The 15,545-nt window shown below is 44.8% G+C and overlaps 1 protein-coding gene across 5 annotated transcripts in view; it reads left to right on the top strand.

Moving 5' to 3' along the window:
* The window catches only part of ENOX2 (ecto-NOX disulfide-thiol exchanger 2), a 304,632-nt gene that overhangs the window by 160,165 nt on the left and 128,922 nt on the right, over positions 1-15,545 (top strand). For 3 of the 5 annotated variants that reach the window (XM_020969840.2, XM_078148015.1, XM_020969843.2), the window contains one exon: positions 14,319-14,465. The exons of 1 other annotated variant lie outside the window; for it this stretch is intronic. In XM_020969840.2, coding sequence (XP_020825499.1) covers positions 14,319-14,465 — 147 coding nt within the window. Of the gene's footprint in view, positions 1-9,715; positions 9,886-14,318; positions 14,466-15,545 lie in introns of those variants that run through there. One more of the 5 variants, XM_020969841.1, reaches the window with a different exon arrangement.

A 15,545-nucleotide genomic window follows, 5' to 3' on the forward strand; every position in this document is an offset into this window, starting at 1 on the left:
CCTATTTTCTGCCTCTTCTGCCCTTTTCTGGGTAATAGGGCTGTGTTCACATCCTTGGTGAGCTCCTATTAAACTGGCTTAGAGATTTACAAGTAGAAAGGACCTCATAGATCCTCCAGTCCAGCTCTCTGTTTTGGGCCAAGAACGACTAAGTCAGGGTCACCTGGGGAGTGACTAGCATCGCCAAGATTGAAGCGCAAGCCTTCTGGCTCCATATTCTGACTCTTTTCATTCCCCTGTACCATACTGCCTTCTGATACTTGATTTAATCTGTACTTCGAACATCTACAGATTTAGGGCTGGAAGGGACCAGAGATCATAGAATTACAGAATTTTACAGTTTGAAAAGACCTCCAGGGACTCCTGAGCTAGACGTACCCAGAAGGAATTTCTGCTATAACATTCTTGACAGCTGGGGCACCTAGAACTGAATAGTCCTCCCAGTGATATTATCACCTTCTCATTCCTGTAAGCCATGTCTCTCTCAGTTCAGCACCAGATGACGGTAACTTTTTTGGCAGCCACATCACACTGCAGATGCCTATTGGATGTGTGGTTTTGCAGAAACTCCAGGTCTTTTTCAAATGTCTGTATAATGAAAGTATCTTATTAATACTGTGTCTCATCTCTCTCCCCACCAGGCTTGGGCTCTATTTCCCAAAATGCTTATCCATTCCTGTATAGGGGGTCTGGCACATATGTCTATTTGTAGTTTGTGTGTAGATGGTGATCATATAATCTAATCTCATCTTACAGAGGAAGAAAGTCAGGGGGTGGGAGATGGGGAAGGAGGGACTGGCCCAAGGAAAACAAGCAAGTGAGTGGTAGAGCCAGAATGGCTTTTGACATGAAATCCAGGCATTTTGCCCTGGAGAGACTCAAATCTGCCCCCCCCCAAACCCTTATATCCTCCACTCTCTAATCACCTCTGCTCACTTGTATTTGTCATACAAGCTTGAAGGTAAATCATTCAAAAGGAATGCTCAGAGGAGTCAGTAACTGCCCTTTGCTTGTGATGAAAGAGGACTCTTTCTTGACCTCTCATCCCTTTCCCTTCCTCATCTGTTGCCTTTGGACAGGTAGTCCTTTTAAATAAACTGGTCTTAGAGAGTACTGAATGTAAATAATTGCCAGTGGGCCTCCCTGATTAGTCTTAAAATTCATGAAGCCTTGGTCTTAAAGACATTTGAGCCTGTGTACATTCTGTTCAAGAATGGCAACTGTTGTAACTCAGCAGATTGAACTAACATTTATTAAGTGTCTACTGTGTGCAGAGCACTGTAACATACTGGGGGAGATGTAAAGTTGACCCAGTCCTTGCCCTCATGGAGAATAAAATATCAGCATAGATAACTGGAGAACCTGGTAATCTCTGTTAAGTGTGTTAGGAAGGTACAGAAAAAAGTGATATATGAGGTTCAAGGGAAAGTCGTTACTGGTTGGAGGAGGAGGGAAGACTTTCTCCACTGCCTGCTCACTTATTCCTATCCCCCTCAACCCATGTCTCCCCAATCCCCTCCCCCAACATCCCTCCCTAAAGCTACCACCCCTTCTGTGATGCTCTCTGGAATACCTGTCCCATAGGTAACAAGCTTGCTTTCATCTTAAATTTCTTTCTTATTCCCTATGCCCCCCCCCTCCATCTAGTGTATCTCATTGAGACCCACCTACCACCTGATGACACAGCTTGCCTGGCCCCTCTTTCCAGCACTGGTTGCACTTTTGTTCCCTGCCTCAACTCACTGTTTGAGACTGAAGAGGGGTGGAATGCTCTTTGTTCTCTGCTGCCCATTCTATGTTTTCCCCCCATCACTGTGTAACCTGTTCTCTTTTGAAGTTCGTTCATCTATGTACACTACCCAGTCAAAATTCTGGTAGCTGTTGTCCACTGACCTCTGGGGTGCTGCCCTTTTTTCCCCAGTGAGTTCAATGCCCAACTCACAGTCTTTTTGTCTTCCTCAACACCTATCCTCATACTGGAAGACATCAATGTACATATTAATATTCCCTCAAACATCCTCCCCTCCCACTTCCTCAATTTGCTCATTTCTCATGACCTCTTCCTCCGCCCCACCCCCCAAAAGATGCTCATATCCTTGATCTTGCCATCCATCACCTGCACAAATCAGACACTTCCATGCTCATGAAATTCCCTTATCTGATCACAATCTATTCTCATTTCACTTCTTCCTCTGCTCTGCAACCCCAAACTCTGTTCTTTGTTCTTTTCAGGATCTCTGGTCCATTGATCTCTTAGTTTTTTTCCCTTTAGGTCATCACCCCTGTACTGGTTATGGTCTTCTCCTATCCCCATCTTAACTCCTTGGTAAACTAGTTCAAGTACCCTTACTTCTTCTTCTGAGGCCCTTACTCCCCTTATCTCACGCAGAGATCCACCTTGCATCATTCCTACCTTCTGTTGCCTTTGATCTTGTGCACATATTGATGAACAAAGCTAGAGAACATTGTGAAACGGTGCTGACCAGTTCCACTGTAAACGTGTGTTATTGTTATTGTTATTGTTATTAATGGTGATAGTAGTTAGCATTTGTCCAGCCCTTCAGGGTTTGCCAAGCACTTTAGAAATATCTCATTTGATCCTGACAACCACAGATACAATTAGTATGTCCATTTTACAGATGAGGTAAATGAGGCAGAAAGGTCGAGTCACATTATTATGGTTGGTAAGAATTCCAGGAGAAAAAAGCCCTGGCGACTTATTACAAGGGGCAAGTGTGGATTGACTAAGACAAAATCAATCTCATGGTCTTTTTTCATCGTGTTACTTCCTAAGCTGGGTGATCGAAAGGCAGCCACGGGCATATTTTCTATTGCTGGACTCAGAACTTCAGGAAGGTATTTATTTAACCCAGCTTTTCCTGAAATCTTTGTGGACAAGATAGAGAAAGGCAGCCCAGTGATATATGGTAGACAGACCTACAGCTGCTTGAAAAACTTCCCCCAAGAAAGTTGGTTAATGGGTTGACATCATCCTAGTCAGAGGTCTGTTCAGTGTTTTTTATTAGTGACTTGATAAAGACATAGCTGGCTAGCTTATTAAATTTGCAGATGACACAAAGCTGGGAAGACCGGCTTCTCTGGTGAGTGGCAAAATCAAGATTCAAGAGGATCTCGATGGGCTAGGAGGATGAGGAACTGAGACAAGCAAGAAGAAACTGAATAGGGGTAACAGGGGTATATAAACTTTGGCCAGAACCATCTGTTCTGCAAGTCCAGGATGGGAGAGAGTGAGAGACAGACAAGCGAAAGACTGAGTGGTTTCAGCAGGCTGTGGTGCCAGCTTGCTCTGTGGCCACTGGGGGCCATGGCTGCCTCCCAAAGCTTGGTGTTCGGATTGGGGGACCTTCTAGTTCTGCCATCTGTCCTCTGCCCTGGTCAGACCCCAGTTGGAGGATTGTGTGAAGCACTAGGAATGAGAGTTCATTTACTTTTTTTCAAAATAAAATCTTGTTGATATCTTTTGTTTTTATCACCTATGTTCCTTGTTGGAGCCATCCTCTCTCCTTTTCCCAGAGTCATCAATATTATAACAAAAAAATATACAAAAGGGAGGGGGGGATTCAGCAAAATCCATGAGGTTATCAAATGGATCTGACCCAGAGGCAGGGAACCTTCGTCCTCAAGGTCATATGTGGCCCTCTCGGTCCTCAAGTGTGGCCCTCTGGCTGAATCCAAACTTCACAGAACAAATTCCCTTAATAAAAGGATTTGTTCTGTAAAACTTGGACTCAGTCAGAAGGCTGCACCCAAGGACCTAGAAGGCCACATGTGGCCCCAAGGCCATAGGTTCCCCACCCCTGGTCTGACCACTGCAGTGCACCATACCTGTAGCCTCCCACTTCTGCAAAGAAGTCAGATGCAATGGGTTCTATGTCTTAAAAGGAACAGCAAATAAAAGGGCATCCAGATAAGATTAACTAGGATCTGAAGGGTCTGGCAATCATGAGGAAGAAACTGGGCATATTGTAACCTGGAAATGTGAAATCTTGGGTGGTGGTAATAGTGGTTGGAACCTAATGTCTTCCTTCAAATATTGGCAGCTCCCTCACGGTACAGAAGTAAAGTCACGTTGCTCCCACCCTCAATTCCTGCCATTAAAGTAGAAACTCCTCCAGGGCAGGACTGTATCATTGTTTTTATCATTATATCTCCAGTATTTGAACACAGGAGCCTATGCATAGCAGGCACAATTGCAGAGCTAGGGCTGGAAGGAACCATCATTTAGATCATCAAGGCCAACCCTCCTTATTTTACAAATAAGGAAACTGAGAAATCTTGATGATTCCGATCTCTGTGAATTTGGGCCCAGGCTGTCTCTTCAGCCTTCCCCCCTCTCCTCCTCCTCTCCTCGTCCCCTCCTCTCTGCTTTTTCCCCCCCTTACTCTCCCTTCTGCTTTGTTTCTGCCTTAACTTCTGCCCCCTTCATTGGGGCTATAACCATAACCATTTGTTTTTTAAGATGCCCTGCTTCCCTCCCACTGTGGAAACAGGTGAAATTACTTCTGCCTCAGTAGTCTTCAAGATGCTTTTCCCTTCAGGTAAATTGGGGAGACATCTTGCCCCACTAACCTCAGAGGGTTGTTGTCAGGACAAGTCAATCAGTAAACATGTATTTAGCACCTACTATGTGTCAGGCACTGGTGGTGCAGGGGAAAGAGTGTAGTACTTGGAGTCATTTCTCTCTGCCTCGGTTTCTTTATCTATACAATAAAAAAAAATTATTGCTAAGATTTCTTCTAGCTCCAGATCTGTTCTAAATCTAGCCAGGTTCAAAGTCTCTCTATAAACTCAGCTCAATGTAAGAAATCCTTTTATTAGTAATCAGAGCTGCCAGTGATGGAAAAGGATGCCCATTAACTACTGAGCGTCTTAAAATGAGAGATGTTATGATGACCAAGGCAGGGACAACAATAACAGCCCCAAAACTGAGCCCAGTCTAATTAGAATGCCAAGCTTGGCCTCAGAGAAGAGACGGCTCCCTCCCTTCTGTGCAGAGGTGGGAGGCTATGGGTGTGGAACACTGCATACACTGTCAGATACAGTTGATGTGTTGGTTGGTGTTGCTGACCCCTTTTCTGGTTTTTTTTAATCCTTTGTTAGAAGGTGTTACCTGCTGGATAGGAGAAGGGGGAAGAATTGATTGGGAAATAAAGGTGAGAGAAAACAAAAGCTATCAATAAAACTTTAAAAAGTAGAGTTCTTGGAGCAGAAGCTGAATGATGACCTGTCAGTTCTGGGATAGAGGCTAACCAAGACTAGCTGACCTTTAAGGTTAGGCCCTTTGACCTCTTGAGGCTTTCGATTTCTAGCATGTAAAATCTTGCGGGGCTGGAAATCATTTGTCTAATGGCATTGAGGAAAGGAGAGTGCTAGCTTTGGACACAGGAGAACTAGGCTTGAAACCCCACTCTGCTTTTTACTATCTTAGGCAAGTCACTTTTCCTCTCTCAGCCTCAGTTTCCCCATCTGTAAAACCTGGAGTCCTTAGGCATTCAGTCTGCTGAAGCCCATCGATGAGCCTCTTCTCATAAGTGGTTTTTGAAATGCCTAAAATAAAATCTATAAGATTCCAAAGGAAGAAATCCTTTTGAAAGACAGTGATCAAAATATTTTTTTTTAATTTTTCTTATTTTTTTTTCAAAATATTTTTAAAAACCATTCACAGACTCCAGGTTAAGAGCCTGTGATAGATGATCTCTGAAGCCCCTTCCACCTAAATATGGTGCTCCTATGTACTGTCCTTTTGACACAATTAGAATAATAGTGTAATGCTGTATTTTCTCATATCTGTCTTAAAGGCTTCTTCTAAATCTGGGCATAAGGGATTCTTTGAGGAGTAGAGATAGGGAGGGAATAAATGTAGTTGGTTTTTCTTATAGCTATGTAATCATGGGCAAGTCCCTTAACAGACTCTCAGAGCCTCAGTTTTCTCCTCTGTAAAATGGGATGGTGCCCCATTCACTGCCAGACCAACTCATGAGGTTACTGTGAAGAAGGTGCTTTAGCAAACCATTGAGTTCTATACAAATAGTTGTTGGTATCGTTTTTGTTAAAATACACAGTAGCTCTCATGCGGCAGTGTTTGTTAGCCAGAATGTAAGTCAATGTGAAACAAAAACACCCAGACCCTTCTGTAGGGACCCAAGGAAACACATTGATTTCTTAACATATTTAGTGTTTGTCAGTCTTAGGAGATACCCAGAGCACTTTGGTCAGATCTGTTCAGAAGGACTGGTATGAAGACAGTTCTCTTCTTTCTGTGCCACATGTGGGTGAGGTATGTGGACTCGATCTGTTGATTGTATTAGGTTTGGGGTGTTAGAAAGATGAATTTCTTGGTATTGTGTCAGCTGAGTCAGTCAGTCCACAAGTGTTTATTTATTAAGTTTTTACCTCTTAGCTTAGAGTGTGACGTCTCTGCTATAAATTGAAGTAGGAGACCTCATTGGGTCTCAGTTTCCTCTTCAGTAAAATGCGAGGGTTGGGCAAGATGACCTCTCAAGGTCCCTTCTAGCTCTAAATCTTGGGGAGTTCTCCAGTGCCTGGAGTCCACAGGGAGACAGACCCAGTGGCATCTCTCCTCATTAGCAGGATTTTTTTTTTATACCTGGCCCCTAGCAGTACAGATACATTCATCGATTCATCAACCATTTCTGAAGTGCCTCCTACACCCAAAGCCCTGTGTTTGGACAGTCCCTGATCAAGATACAGAAAGAAGGGCTCTCTGCCCTTCTGAAGCTCACAATCTACCGATGGAAGGGGGGAGGAGAAGGTGGGAGGGATGAGCAATTCCTAACACAAATGGGCACTGCTCAGTACACACCCACACCACCAATGGCTCTGGGAGGTCAGTGATGCAGATCTCTCCAGCAGTACAGAAGTCTACCCATCTCTGCCTGTCCATCCTCCACGTCCTCCCCAGAATTGCCCCTTTTGAATGAAAGCTCCTTGAGGGAAGAGACTGTTTTTAGCTCTCTTTGTGTCCCCAGTGCTTAGCACAGTGCCTGGCCTGCAGGAAGCTCTCCACCAATGCTTGTTGACTGAGTTAGTCACAGGGGGTCCACCCAATGAGGTAGGTGCATTCCTTGCCTTCTCCTGACATCTCTTGGATGCCAAGGGAATAGATTGGCTGTCCTCCTGTCATCTCTGTGGGGGAGAAATGGACAGTCACATGATAAATATTAGATCATGATTACAGTGCAGAATAAATTGTCAGAAGAGAAGGGATGTATAAGGTGCTGTCTGAGGCTAGGGAAGGAAAGCCCATTTCTAACTCAGGGGGTCAGGGAAGACTTTCTAGAAGAAGAGACATTCAAGCTGGACCTTGGAAGGTCGATAGGTTTTCAAGAGTTAGAGATGACAGGCAGCTGGGTGGTACAGTGGATAGAACACTGGACCTGGAGTCAGGAGGACCTGAGTTCAAATACGGCTTCAGACGCTTATTAGCTGTATGACCTTGGGCAAGTCACTTAACCTTGATTGCCTGAGAGAGAGCGAGAGAGAGAGAAAGAGAGAGAGAGAGAGAGAGAGAGAGAGAGAGAGAGAGAGAGAGAGAGAGAGAGATGTGCCACTACAGGCACAGAAAACAGCAGGAGGAAAAGCCTGAAGAGAGGAGTGCAAGGGATATGTAGCAGGGCTGGCAGGTTACCCAGTTTGGTCAGAGAATGGCACAAATGGAGGGGAGTGGTATGAAATAAGCTTGGAAAGGCAGGGAGGGAAGTGCTAGCTTATTGAGAGTCTTGAATTGGCATTCAAGGCTAACAAGGCTTGATTCCCTCCCTCCCCAGTGAATTTAAATAGAATGGCATGACTATGTCCATGTGAGTTGATCTGTGGAATGTATTTGAAATCTCAGTGAGGCTCTGCACCAACCCAAACCAGTGTAGCAATGTAACAGCTAAAATACATATTAGACCATTTCTAATTTTCTAAAGGCCAGGGCAGTTGCAGCAACATCTTGATAAATTAGGGCCATCAGTTAGTCAGGTGGCTTTTTTATTCTGAACTCTCCTTTTAGGAAAAAAAAAAGTCAAATTTCAACCGTACAAGGCCATGGAAGGAACAGAGAAACAGCTCAGCAACTCCCCAGGGGGTCCTCAGGGGTCAGAGCAGTCAGCCAGTGATCTTCTGTTCCTTATGAATCCATAGTCCTCCACAAGCAAGTAGCCAGAGGGGACGATCAGTTACCCACCCAGGGGACACAGCTTCCTCTGGTGAAACAAGACTCACATAAGCATTCAAGGGGACCAAACAGCCCACCGACAGCCAGGCCCTTTCAGGAATCAGAGTCTGGGTGAACACCTAGGTCCCCGGGGTTGAAATAGAAATGAGGACTGAGGTGCACAGAGCAGGAACGTCATCAAATCAGAGGCTCTGGATGTAGAAGGGACCTAGGAAATCATCTTACCAGCCCCCTCATTTTATACATGGCAAAACTAACCAAGGCCCACACAGGGGATGTGACTTGATCAATCAATCAAGGTTGTATGGCTAGGAGTAATGACTACTGGTGGCACAGTAGATAGAAGACTGGGCCTGGAGTCAGGAAGACCTGAGTTCAAATCTAGCCTCTGACACGTCAATTCAATAAACCTTTATTAAGCACCTACTACGTGCTAGGCACTGTGCTAAGCTGTGTGACTCTGGGCAAATCACTTAATCGGTGTCAGCCTCAGTATCCTCATCTGTAAAATTAGGATAATAATAGCACTTACTTCCCAGGGTTTATTGAGAGGCTTGGATTGGCACAGGGTTGTTGTAAGGATTGAATGAGATAATAATTATGAAGTGCTTAGCACAATGCTTGGCACATAGGAGATACTACATAAATATTAGCTATTTATTATTATTAATGATAAGAGCTGGCATATAGCACTGTGGAGTTTGTGAATGGCTTTACAAACAGTCTCTTATTTATTTTGAGCCTCACGACAACCTTGTGAAGTAAGTGTTACAGGGATTATGATCCCCAGTTTATAGGCAAACCAAAGGTAAGTAACTTCTCTGTGGTCAGACAGCTTGTAAGTGGCTGAGGTGGGATTTGAACCTAGGTCTTCTGACTCCAAGGCCCATACTGTAGAGTCCTCTGAATGGAAAGGGGATCAGGGAAGACCTTCTTTTTTAAAGGCAATTGGGGTTAAGTGACTTGCCCAAGGTCACACAGCTAGTAAGTGTCGTGTTTGGTCTGAGGTCGAATTTGAACTCGGGTCCTCCTGACTTCAGGGCTGGTGCTCTATCCACTGCGCCATCTAGCTGCCCCACATTAGTGAATTCTTGTTGAGTGATTGATCAGACTGGTTTTAACTGTGGCGGAAAGTAGCTCAGCAAATGAGATAGTAATTATAAAGCACTCAGCACAGTGCCTGGCACATTTGTTATTGTGCAGCTGTTTCAGCCATGTCCAACTCTTTGTGACCCCCTTTGGGGTTTTCTTGGCAAACATAACTGGAGTGGTTTGCCATTTCCTTCTCCAGCCTGGCACATAGTAGGTGCTTAATAGATGTTTATTGCTTTCTTTCTAGTATGTTTTGTTTCTTGGTTTGTAACTGCCACAAAAAGGCTGGCCCTCCAAGAGTTCCCTACTTAATATGCAGTAACCAGTGATTGGCTAAGAAGTCAGTTACCCACAGTTCTCAGCATCTGAAACATTCCAAATCAAGAGAACTTTGCTTTATTGTATCCTAGTAGCCAAGAAGTGAAGAAGCAAGCAGGGCAGGTCGCCTTAAGGCATACTGCTCTATTCACTTTTTCAGTGCTTTACCTTCTTGTTTCTGACTACCTCGAGTTAGAAACCACACAAAGGAAAAGAAATGGATGAAGAGCAAATCTGTATATTCTATATACCAATATCTTATCCAGTAATAGGTAAGTTTACTTTATTCTCCCTGGAAGTTTATTGAGGGCTCAGTGTAAGAAGCCAGTGACTACAGGCCAGGCAGATCTTAGAGCTAAGACTGGAATCCCAGTCTTCTGACCCCAAGTCTGATGCTCTGGACCATACTTCCTTACTTGCCCCCCAGATAGAAATCTTCATGGAGGAGTTATATTTTGATTTTGAGTCTGTAGAAAGCCAGGAGAAGAGAGGGAAAGGAGATAGGTTCATCTAATTGTTGGGGTTGAGGATTATGGAGGGCGAAGGTTCATCTAATTGTTGGGGTTGAGGATTATGGAGGGCAAAGGGAAAGGAGAGATATTCTTATTGTTGGGGTTGGGGTAATGGGACAGGGGGAGCAGGTGTTTGACTGGTTTCAGGGAAGACGGGGGATGAGGGGAGTTTGGAAAATGCAAGGAGTTGTGCAGTATTGAAGTTTGTAGCGAAATGAAGGTGTGGTTTAAAGCCTCCCTAGGAGTTTGGAGGGAAACTCATGTAACAATAGTAACATATTTAAGCCATTTAAAACATAGGAAAAACCTGGGAGTATATTTCCAACTGAGAGAGCCCAATAAGAAGTGAGTTCCACTTCAAAGAAGTGGAGAGCATTCTCCAGGGGGTTGAAATCAATCTAAGAAGGTGACTCTTCCAAGTAGAATTTCAGTAGGAAGTGGGCTCCTTGAGGAGAGGGCCTATTTGTGGTTGGTTTTTGTTGGTTGATTTTAACTTGTACATGGACTCAGAATTCTCACGGCCTGCCCTACAGCAAGTGATTAATAAATGTTTACCTGTCAAACTGTTGGATGGGACCATTTTCCAAATGACAGGGTCCAGATATGTGGCTTGTGACCATTCATAGGCATGTCTGTAAGTCTCAGTGACCACACGTTTGTTCAACAGACATTTACTTGGTGCCAGCTAGAGGCAGCTGAATAATGCCCAGAGGAGCATTTGGGCTTTTAGTGAGGAAGCTCTGAGTTCAAGCCTAGTCTCGGACACTTTTTAACTCTGTGACCCTCAGCAAGTCACTTAACCTCAATCTGCCTTAATTTCCTCATCTGTAAGATGGGGCTGGGGGGGGGGTTAAAAATAGTACCTACCTCCAAGGGTTGTGAGACTGAAATGAAAAAATTATAAAGTACTTAGCCCAGTGCTTGGCACACAGTAGGTGCTTAAGAAATGTTTATTCCTTTCCTTCTCTTGCTATGTGCCAAGCACAGTGCAAGGTGCTGGGTTTATAAAGAAGAGTGAAAAAGTCCCCACCCTAAGGAGAGCCTGAGCAGGCAAACAGCCTCACTTTCCTCCTCTCTGAGTCTGTAAATCTAGGATACTAGAAGTGCTCTGATTGCTCTGATGCAAAGCATTGATGCAAGAAGTTGGAGCTTTTACACCCAGGTGGTTACCTCAGTGCTAAAGAAATGTTTAATTCTGGAGACTTTGTGACTCTGATAGCTGGTTTTTCCTTTGTGTTTAGCATCATTGGCCTCCAGGTAGCAAGTGAGTTTGCCTTCTCACATCTAGTTAGGAGAGAAGTTGAATGGAAGACTATCTCCTCTAAGCTTTTCCTGATCCCCTCATACACACACACACACACACACACACACACACACACACACACACACACACGCACACCAATCAATCAATTAGCATTTATTAATAAATGCCTGCTATGTGCCAGGCACTGTGATCAACCAGAAGTGTTCTCTCCCTCCTTGAATTTCTAATGGACTTTTGTTTGTATTTCTCCTGTTCATTCAAACAGTGACTTAGATTCAGGAAACCTGGGTCCAAATCCGGGCTGCAACAGTACTTCCCTCTTTGCTTGTGTTAGCTCTCTCACAAAGTACTTGGGAGAAATGTGCTTCATGGGCAGCTAGGTGGCACAACGGATAGAGCATCAGCCCTGGAGTCAGGAAGACCTGAGTTCAAATGCAGCCTCAGATGCTTACTATCTGTTTAACCCTGATTGTCTCCAAAAAGAGGAAAAGAAAAAAAAGAGATAAATGTGCTTAATAAAGTAGGCAGCAGGTTTATCTGAGGCAGGTGGTGTGGGGGACAGTGCCCAGAGTCAGGAAGATACTCTCAGCTACTTTACTAGCTGTGAGACCGTGAACAAGTCACATAACATCTCTTCAGGACTCATGAAAAGTAGCATGGCACCAGGGACAGGGGACTGGAGTTAGTTCAGGAAGATCTGGGTCTGATCCCGCCTCTGACACTTAGTGACTTTGTGACCGTTGGGCAAGTCCCATAAGCCCATAAGGAAGCTAACTTCCTCAGCTGTAAAATGGGGATAATACCTGTGATCCTTGCCTCCCAACATTTTGTGAGCCTCCTCTGTCTACCACCATCCCTGGCATTTGAAAATGTTTGTTGAGTTAGATTGATAGGGTTGAGATGCAACAACAATTGATTTCCACCAGAAAGAGTGACCAGTTTCCATCTTTCACTTGGTTCTTCAGTTGGTACAAGGGGAAAGTATTTGACAAATCCCAGAAGGCTTTTTTCATGGAGCTTGTTCCAAGCTGAATCTGAGGGCTGGAGAAATAGTACATGTTCCCTGGGCAGAGAGGATCAGCATGGGGATATGTTTTCATTAAAAGGAAACTGCAAAGAAATTTTATTAGAAACTCAATGTTCGGCCTCCAAGAACTCAGCCGGCTTCTAGTTGCCTGAATCCCAAGGTTCGTTTTGGTTTTTCCCGACATGGCCTTAGAGAATAGGGATGAAGAAGGAGAGCAAGGTATGAGGACAATTGTGGGTTAACAAATGAGCCGCATTGGGCCAACTGATTTCCTTTCTGCTTGGATTAGCAAACTAGTAGATAAAAGGCTTATAGGAGATGAACTGTCTTTGGACTGTTGCAAAGCTTTTGAGTCCGTGTTTTATGAAATTTTAATTGAAAAACTTAAAATTCCGGGTGCTCCTTCTGATGGCAGTGGGGGTGGGGAATGGGGCGAAAAGAGGTAGAAAAGAAAAAGGGATTTCTGGGATATCAGGCGTCCATCTCAAATGTATCTTATGTAGTCCTGGTTTTAAAAAAAAGAGCTCATATTTATGCAGTCTTATAGAGAGAGAATGTGAGGCATCCAAAGATGAAGGGAATCATGCTTCTGGTATTGTTTGAAGACTTGGAATTTTAAAACTTCTCAAAGCTAGTCCAGAGCTCCTAGCAACCCAGCTCCTGAATGAGGTACCCTTGAATTAGCCACCATTCTTCTTTGGAGAACACCTTTGTATGATGTTGAGAATGCAGATGCTACTATTCACATTCGACAAAGAAGTAAACTGAGGCCACAAAAAGGGAAGTAATTTGCCCAAGGCTACACACTGAGGCAAAGAATTAGAGCATCTCCAAAGTTGGAAAGGACCACAGAAGTCATCTAGCCTAAGCCATTCCTGAATGAGAAATACCTTCTCTGATACTGCTGCCAAATGACCATCCAGCATCCACTCGAAGACCTCCAGTGATGGAGAGCTCACTACTGGTTTGGGCAGGCCATTCCACTTTAGGGATAGCTCTCATTGTTAAAGAGGTTCTTGCTTATATCCAGCTGAAATAGACTTCCTTGTAACTTTCACTTATTGCTCCCAGTTCTGTGCTTTGGGGCCAACCAAAACAAAGCTAATCCTTCTTTCCCATGGGGCTTCTTAAGATCCTTGAAGCCACCTAGTATGTCTCCCTGCCACCCCACCTCCCAATCAGTTACTACTTCCATGTCTGTTACCTTCTATCCACTCCCATTACTACCACCCTATTTCCTTACCTCGGCATCCCTTGCCTAGACCACTGAAATAGCCACCTAATCACTCTCTCTGCTTCTACTCTACTCTCTCCTCCCCCCAGTTCATCCTCTACACAGATCTGACCATTAGCTCCCCTGCTCAGAAAGCTGTAGTGGCTCCCTATTATTTCTAGGGTGAAATGCAAACAGCTTACCTTGTACTTGAAGCCCTCCATAATCTGGTTGCAAACTCTCTTTCCATGTATTTCCCCTTCCTTCCCTCCATGCCATCTTCTCTTCTTCGGGTGAAATATCCTCAGTTCCTTCAAGCAATCCTTCCTTGCATGGCCTAGTCTCCACTCCTCTTAAGACGTGTTCTTTCAGAGCTGGAACTCAAGTCTATGTTTCCTGACTTGCAGGCCAGGGTTCTTGTCCTTGTGCCCCATTACCTTTGGAAGGCAACCTATGATGACTGAGGTCAAAGATCGAGGAGACAGAATCCCAACGATGTATTCTTTGTATACTATCCAATAAAGGGGACCTACCCCAGGCTTGTAATGTCACAGAGGCCAGCATGTCTTAAGAGTCCCTGAGCTTCCCTTTCTCAGTCTTGAGCCCTCCTCCCCCCACCTTGGTGGGGATCCAAGTCTGGCACCCTTAACATCATCTCTAGCAGGGCTTTGTTTTTCCCTCCTCTGTAGGACTGAACCAGCTGCCTTTTGACCCATCCATCAGCCACGAGCCACTGCACTTTTGCAGCCCTGCTGACAGTCCATTGCTGTCAGAAGGTCAGGTTGAGAATGAAGAAGAGACGAGCAAGAAACGAAAACGAACGAGTGAGAGCACAGGTGAGTGAGGTAGAAGCGTGCCATCTTGTGTGCCATCACTGTCTTGTCGTGCCAACCCTAACTAGCTGCGTAGTGTTTGCACACACTGAGCATCTTATCTGGTCCAGCCTGTGGTCCCAGGAGAGGGAGAGTGCAAATAAGATGGCCTGTGCCCCCCATTTTCCAGATACGGAGCAACCTGGAGTAGTAGAAAGAACAATGGCTTCCAAGTCACAGGATTCGAATTCTAGATTTGAATCCCTGCTCTGCTACTTCCTGGCAAGGTAACCTTGGCACTCAGTCTCCCTGAGCTTCAATTCTCTTCTCTGTAAAATAAGGAGTTTGGACTAGATTGACCTTTAAGGTCCTCAGTGCCAGAGCCCGACAAGAACTCAGGGCTCCTGCCTCAAGATCCCGTCTTTCCATTCCACCAAACTCCCTGTGATTGTGGGACAGCTTCGCTTTGGATGTTTCTGCCCAAACAACCAAAGGAAGAATCATAGACCCACAGATCTAGGCCTAGGAGGGGTCTTGTGGGTCACTGAGCCCAAGCCCTTCATTTTACAGAAGAGAAAACTGAGGGCCAGAGCAGTAAAATGATTTGCCCAGTGCCCCACAGGGGTCCCACCAAGCTGGGAATAGAACTGACGACCACTGACTCTAAATCTGGCGGCGCTCCATATGGCACATGCTTGTCTTTTCTGTCTGCACAAATCAGGGGATCTTTGTCATTAACTCTTATTAACCAATCTTCCAACATGATTTGTGTGTTTTCTGGGCTTTCTTTCACTGCTGTCAAACCAGAGAAAGCTAGCTAATGGTTTTCAGTGCATAAAATGTCATGAATAGAATCATGCTTACACTTTGGCTGCACCTTATAGCGGCAGGTGCTTTTCTAGCCTTTCCCTCATTTGCACCCCTCAGCAGCTCATCAGGTGGGGGGGCCAGAGAGGGGGAGTGACCTCTTCCCAGCCCCACAGCCAGGGAATGACAGAACAGGCCCTAGATCCCAAGTCTTTGGCGCTCTATCTGGCATTCTTTGCGCTTGTACGGAGAACAGCTAGCATTCCAGGATTTGTTGTTCCAAGCTGTGCTTTTTTT

Source organism: Phascolarctos cinereus, unplaced genomic scaffold, assembly GCF_003287225.1.
Source record: "Phascolarctos cinereus isolate Bilbo 61053 unplaced genomic scaffold, phaCin_HiC Scaffold_8;HRSCAF=390, whole genome shotgun sequence".
Lineage (NCBI taxonomy): Eukaryota > Metazoa > Chordata > Mammalia > Diprotodontia > Phascolarctidae > Phascolarctos > Phascolarctos cinereus.